Raw genomic sequence first — 7147 nt, forward strand, 5'->3', positions numbered from 1 at the left:
CGAGTTACTCATGTAATAGAAGTTAGTATTGTAGAAGAAATTATGCTTCATGAAGTAATGTGGAACCTTGGATTGGGGTAATTTTTCACCATCTTTTTCCCATACTTCCTCCACTTGAAACTATCAACCAGTATCTCAATATCTGACTTGGTCTTAAAAGCGATCTTTTCTCTAATTGCTTTCTTCTGCTCGTTACTTTCTCCTGATATCACATGCTAGACATCTGGCATCAAATCTGAAATATTGAAGAGATGGCAATATGAGCTCTTCTGTGAACCTTTACATGTATTATCACCAAAAAAGAAAATGTGAAAAATCGTCTGTAAAGGGGGAACGAGTACTCTGCTCAGCCTTTGTCGAATCCACCTCATGTGCACGACACGTGCTATGATACATGTGTATTTTGATATGTCGTAAGCTCGTAGTTGGTTCGATGCTTTAGAAGTTGGAAACTGGTTATGAATGACTTGCTTACTATCAGTATAACTTTCATGAAAAGAGTTGTTGCTCCCATTAAGGTTAACGTCGTCGACGTCATTCACCATGGAGTTCGAATTTTGAGACATAAACTTCAGGTAATGAAGAGAAAGCTGGGTTTCCTCGGCCAAGCACCCATTGAACTCCAATAATTCAGAAAACGCAAAGTTAGTTTCGAGGGAATATGTGCTCACCGGGGAGCACTGTGGATAAAAAAGTGGCATCAAAGATATCCAAATTGAGGTAATTTTCAGCCATGATCATCAACTGAAGTGCCTTGGTGTGTATACATAAGCTTCTTGGGTTTAGTGGTTTCGCTAGTTATGGGTTTAGAACCTTCATATTTGTTGCTGATTTTCCATCAGTCAGTCCGAGCGGTGGCCAAGAATTAAGAGCTGGCCCACATTGTAATAGACTTGAGAAATTTAGCCGAAGGAGCTGAAAGGTATCGTGGAAAAAACTGGAGTTTTCTTGAAATGTTTTTTGTCTGTGAAATGCGACTCGCGGAGGCAACGGAGATCCCTGGACCCTCGAGCCCCAAAACTCCTTTTTTTTTTCTTCTTGTTTTCAAACTACCCAAAACTTCATTTTTGTGCCTACAAATCCAAATATTCTTGAAGAATATATACAAAATTTAGTTCTCGACTTCTCGAAATGTGATATGAGAATACTGGTCGTCGGCCCGTAAAATGCGTAACATGAGCTCGTGGTGCCCAGTGAAAAAACGGGCAGAAGAGTGGCGTACGTCCTGTTTGACTTCTGGGCAGACTTGTTGCTTTCAAAGTCTCGTGTTTTGATCCAATTGTTTTGTCAAATTGGCCAATTGTTGTTTGAAATCAAATACGGAATCTATTCTACTCCGACGTCGGATTCGGACTCTTCACAAAGCTTTTGCAATGATAATTTGTGAGTTTGAATTGTCAGAATATGTACCATGCACAGTTGAAAATCAAGAAAACATTTAATAGATTCTGCAAACCATTGAACACAACTCAAGAACAAGGCAGACACCATTCTTGAAACCCATTTACTAAGACACAACTTTATTCAAAATCACACAGGAAAACAAGTAACAACGCATAGCAGAGCTTTTGTCAAGCGATTTGAACCTCGATAGTCTTGGGCTTTTTCGGCTCCGGTGGCGGCAGTTTCTCCACCGTCACAGTCAGCACACCATCTTGACACACCGCCTTGATTGTGTCGATGTTAGCGTTCTCCGGCAACACGAATTTCCTCATGAACTTTCCAACCCTCCGTTCCATTCTCACGTATTTCTCACCTTCCTTCCCATCTTCTCTCTTACGCTCGCCACTGATCAGCAGCACATTCCCATCCTCCACCTGCACTTTGATATCACCTGATTTCAGGCCCGGCATATCGATCACAAACTCGTATGATTTCGGGTACTCCTTGATATCCGCTGGCGTCGCTGCCATGGCCTTGGCGTCCCGAAAGTAGGTCCTGGTGGGTGCGCCGATGGATTTTTTGCCATCAGAATCCTCAGAAGCATCAAACAAGTTGAAAAGTGGGGAGTCGAATCCAAGAAGCCTTATATCCATGTCGAATCTTGTCACTGATTTGGAAAATGCGGGACTCGGAATAAATTTCTGAAAATTTTCTGATAGAATCGTAGATTTGTTGAGCCGTCTATATATAGATATGGTGGATGTGTCTGGAAGAAAGGTGGATTCTCCAGAGGAAACGGGTAGAAGGTACGTTTTCTAGCAGTTTCTAGAATCACGTTGATGATTGTATTGGGCAGATATCATATCCATTGGGCCTAAAACTTTCTTCAGTCGGACAATGTGTCTCGAATAAGTTTTGTGTGAGACGGTCTCATTAATCTTTATTTGTGAGACGGGTCAATCTTACCGATATTTACAATAAAAAATAATACTGTTGGCATAAAAAGTAATATTTTTTCATGGATGACTCAAATAAGAGATCCGTCTAACAAATACGATCCGTGAGACCGTCTCACACCAATTTTTACCATGTGGCTCCTCCGTAAACCGAAATGAGAACAGTCACATTCAGTTGTTTGATCAAATTTATTTAAAATAGTTTTAGAATTTAATCATAAATGTTAAGCCTATTTTACTTGATTAAAGTTATTTTAAATAGTTTTAGAATTTTAACATAAATGTTAAACCTATTTTAATTGATTAAATTTATTTAAAATAGTTTTAGAATTTAATCATAAATGTTAAACCTATTTTACTTGATTAAATTTATTTAAAATAGTTTTAGAATTTAATCATAAATGTTAAACCTAGTTTACCAAAAAAAAAAAATCATATTTTAATTTAGAAAATTGACATTTTTTGGAAATTTCTTTTTTTATTAAAAATATTTAATAGGTGGAGGACATGGTGGTGATTTATGAAAATATACAAGACTATTTTAGATCAGTAAAATGTTAAAATAAGATATTTTTTTTAGAAAAAAGGGTTATCCCAACTTTTTAAAAAATGGCTTATAAGCTGTCAAACTTTTATTTTGTCCACTTCTTAATTGTTTGACCAAATTGTTGCTAAACAAATTTAAAAAGCTTATAAGCTCCAACCAAACATCCTTCAAATCAAAATCGAGAAGTTCAAATTTGGTATCTGGTTTAAACGAAACAAAAAAAAACTATTATCAAATCGTAAGATAATTTAGTATATAATTATATATGATGTAACCGAAATGTAATTGTTTAAATTACATAAATCGGAGTAGGAAGATTTGGCTGCCTCATCAACCGTTCAAAGTAGTAGTCGTAAACCGGAGTAGGAAAATCCAACTGTCCAAGTAGTCGTAAACAATAAATTTTGTGGGTTGTCACATACGTCACGAATAAAAATCAGAGGCTTGGGGGTTGTCTGACGTAGATACCTCAATGTTCAAGTCAGAAAATAATTTACATATATTTTCTGAAAGTTGGAGAGCTCAAATAGAAAAATGAAAATATACTTTGGATAAACAATTCTTCTGTTTATAGATATTTTTGAAGTATATAGCGGACTTGAACTTTGTAGACGAAGTGGACTAAATAATCAAATTGGACTGTAACCCATCAATATAGATAACCTAAATTTTAGAATTAAACTACTTGATTTATAACCATATTTTTATTTATTTTGCTTCATGGTATAATTGTTGAATAATAAATTCTAACCGGTTTAATTATTTCACGAGTTGTATCATTTTTTTAATCGGCTCAAACAGTGGAATTGGAACTGAAACCATTAAAAACCATAACGCAATTTAACAAAACTAGTGAATTCATTGAAGATTTTTTATTTTTATTTTTTAAAAAAAGAGTTAGAAACTTAATATTTGAAGACTTGAGAATTGACCAAAATAAAAACAGAGTGATGATACCCCTGTTAGAGCCCGGGTCATGGATAATCCGGGATATCAGATGGATTCTCAAATCAGGGTCAATCTGCAGGATGGATTCTTCTGAAGCCGGGCAGGTGCAAGCCCGGGCTCTACCCCCGGACAACCAGACGCCCAAGCTCTTATATAAGCCCCCGGTAGGCATTCTAAACGGGCCACCTCGATATGAGCACCGCACTCGAGTTCACTAGCAGAATTGGATGTTGGCGATCGTCCTATCTCTGACACTAATCCAAGTGGTTGACAAAGTCAGACAGGCGGGATGTGACTAGTTTATGATTTGACATGTCAGAATGTACCCGCCCTACTATAATTAGTGTGTAGCACGAAGAACGAGGTCATCATTACTTGTTCTACTATACATACCAGGTTCTCCCTTTACATTTAGATTCATTCATTTTATTGTCTACACTCTTCCACCAATATCACAACCATCTCTTGGTTACATTGATATTTTGTTGAGTCATTCACTGACTTAAGCATCGGAGTGGCCACGCCGGACTCCCCTCCGGCGCCCATTCACGAGTTCATCTCCTTGTGTGCAGGTTACAGCTGAAGCCATATTGCGGAGATATATCTCCTTACTCTTATTCCCTTCATTATATTGATAGCAGATCCGGTGGAGCACCCGACCCGACTCGTCCATTTCACCGGATGGCATCATTGGCGCCGTCTGTGGGAATTTGAGCTCAAGACGTAGATATGGTTTCCATTCAAAAATAAGCCCAACTCTGCTTGGCAAACATACAAGTCCGACCAGCTCGGTACTCAGATCTTATATGTTGATTTCATATGGGCTCAAAGCTCAGCAGCTATCCCGGATTGGCATGAAGAGCATTTGCTATGTACTCAGTAGCATACAGCTATATTAGTCACCTAATTTAGCTCAACCAGAGAAGTTTCACTCTATCGGAAATGAATTCAGATTCAGTATTTCCAGGTTAGTGATTTGGTTTTTAATAAAACTAATACAACAGGAAAAGCAAAATCTTAAAAGTCCGGGAGACATGAGGCCCCGGCACCATATTTTAAGTCCAGGAGATTTGAGGCCCATACACATTATCTTAAGCCCGGGAGATTTGAGGCCCCGGCACCATATATTGAAAGACCGGGAGATTTGAGGTCCCGACATATTATTTAAAGTCCGGGAGACACGAGGCCCCGGCATATTGTCTTAAGCCCGGGAGGTATGTGGCCCTGGTACATTCTTCAAAGTCCGGGAGATAAAAGGCCCCGACACATTATTTAAAGTCTGGGAGGTATCAGGCCCCGGCATATTGTCTAAGATCCGGGGCACTACACCCTGGCTCGGGGAACCACACCTCGATCAACAATAAGCCCAGGGTTCTCAAACCTGGCTCGGGGCTCCGCACCTCGACAATTCCAAAGTCCCGGGACATGTTCCCCGGCCCAAGGCTCCGCACCTTGGTCATTTATACGCCCAGGGTTCTCAAACCTGGCTCGGGGCGCCGCACCTCGACCATTCCTAAGTCCCGGGACATGTTCCCCGGTCCAAGGTTCCGCACCTTTGTTATTTATAAGCCCAGGGTTCTCAAACCTAGCTCGGAGCTCCGCACCTCGACCATTCCCAAGTCCCGGGACATGTTCCCCAGCCCAAGGCTCTGCACCTTGGTTATTTATAAGCCCAGGGCTCTCACACCTGGCTCGGGGCTCCGCACCTCGACCATTCCCAAGTCCCGAGACATGTTGCCCAGCCCAAGGCTCCGCCCCTTGGTTATCTATAAGCCCAGGGTTCTCAAATCTGGCTCGGGGCTCCGCACCTCGACCATTTCCAAGTCCCGAGACATGTTCCCCGGCCCAAGGCTCCGCACCTTGGTTATTTATAAGCCCAGGGTTCTCAAACCTGGCTCGGAGCTCCGCACCTCGACCATTCCCAAGTCCCGAGACATGTTTCCCAGCCCAAGGCTCCGCACCTTGGTTATTTATAAGCCCAGGGTTCTCAAATCTGCCTCGGGGCTCCGCACCTCGACCATTTCCAAGTCCCGGGACATGTTCCCCGGCCCAAGGCTCCGCACCTTGGTTATTTATAAGCCCAGGGTTCTCAAACCTGCTCCGCATCTCGACCATTCCCAAGTCCTGGGACATGTTCCCCGGCCCAAGGCTCCGCACCTTGGTTATCTATAAGCCCAGGGTTCTCAAATCTGGCTCGGGGCTCCGCACCTCGACCATTCATGAAGGTCAGGGCTCCGCACCTTGGTTATCTATTAAGTCCAGGGACCCACACCCTGGCCCGAGGCTCCGCACCTCGACCATTTCGAGTCCGAGAGATACGAGGCCCCGACTTCTTATCTCAAGTCCATGAGACACGAGACTCTGGCTCCTCATCCCATCTCTGGGAGACATGAAGCCCCCGATGCTTTTATAAAACCTGATTGATCATCTCTTTGAGAATCCAAGCATGACTAATCGGGACAGCGAGTATGACTCTAGCCCGACTATTTAAGGGATGTGTGATGATACCCCTGTAAGAGCCCGGGTCATGGATAACCCGGGATATCAGATGGATTACCAAATCAGGGTCAATCTGCAGGATGGATTCTTCTGAAGCCGGACAGGTGCAAGCCCGGGCTCTACTCCCCGGGCAACCAGACGCCCGGGCTCTTATATAAGCCCCCGGTAGGCATTCTAACCAGGCCACCTCGATATGAGCACCGCACTCGAGTACACTAGCAGAATTGGATGTGGGCGATCGTCCTATCTATGACACTAATCCAAGTGGTTGACAAAGTCAGACAGGCGGGATGTGACTAGTGTATGATTTGACATGTCAGAATGTAGCCGCCCTACTATAATTAGTGTGTAGCACGAAGAACGAGGTCATCATTACTTGTTCTACTATAAATACCAGGTTCTCCCTTTACATTTAGATTTATTCATTTTATTGTCTACACTCTTACACCAATATCACAACCATCACTTGGTTACATTGGTCTTTTGTTGAGTCATTCACTGACTTAAGCATCGGAGTGGCCATGCCGGACTCCCCTCTGGCGCCCATTCACGAGTTCATCTCCTTGTGTGCAGGTTACAGCTGAAGCCATATTGCGGAGATATATCTCCTTACTCTTATTCCCTTCATTATATTGATAGCAGATCCGGTGGAGCATCCGACCCGGCTCGTCCATTTAACCTGGATCGCATCACAGAGTAATTTTACTATACAGCTTGAATGCGAAGCCATTACCTGTATGATAATAAAACAGTGCCTAAAATCACACGAGATACTAGAAAACACAAATAGAGCTTCTTTCAAGCAGTTTGAACC

At 42.3% G+C, this 7147-nt stretch overlaps 2 protein-coding genes across 2 annotated transcripts; both read right to left on the reverse strand.

Annotated features, from left to right (window-relative positions):
• Nucleotides 1-47: 47 nt before the first annotated feature.
• Nucleotides 48-1504, reverse strand: LOC140982020 (uncharacterized). The gene is made up of 3 exons (XM_073448436.1): nucleotides 1457-1504; nucleotides 476-680; nucleotides 48-202 (listed from the first exon to the last, which is right to left on the reverse strand). The coding sequence occupies exons 1-3, from the start codon at nucleotides 1502-1504 to the stop codon at nucleotides 48-50; spliced, it is 408 nt and encodes a 135-aa protein (XP_073304537.1).
• Nucleotides 1420-2217, reverse strand: LOC140982193 (17.3 kDa class II heat shock protein-like). Its single transcript, XM_073448615.1, has one exon. The coding sequence runs from the start codon at nucleotides 2034-2036 to the stop codon at nucleotides 1572-1574; it is 465 nt and encodes a 154-aa protein (XP_073304716.1). The 5' UTR covers nucleotides 2037-2217; the 3' UTR covers nucleotides 1420-1571.
• Between the last annotated feature and the right edge of the window lie 4930 nt (nucleotides 2218-7147).

This window comes from Primulina huaijiensis, chromosome 8 (assembly GCF_012295235.1).
Source record: "Primulina huaijiensis isolate GDHJ02 chromosome 8, ASM1229523v2, whole genome shotgun sequence".
Taxonomy (NCBI): domain Eukaryota; kingdom Viridiplantae; phylum Streptophyta; class Magnoliopsida; order Lamiales; family Gesneriaceae; genus Primulina; species Primulina huaijiensis.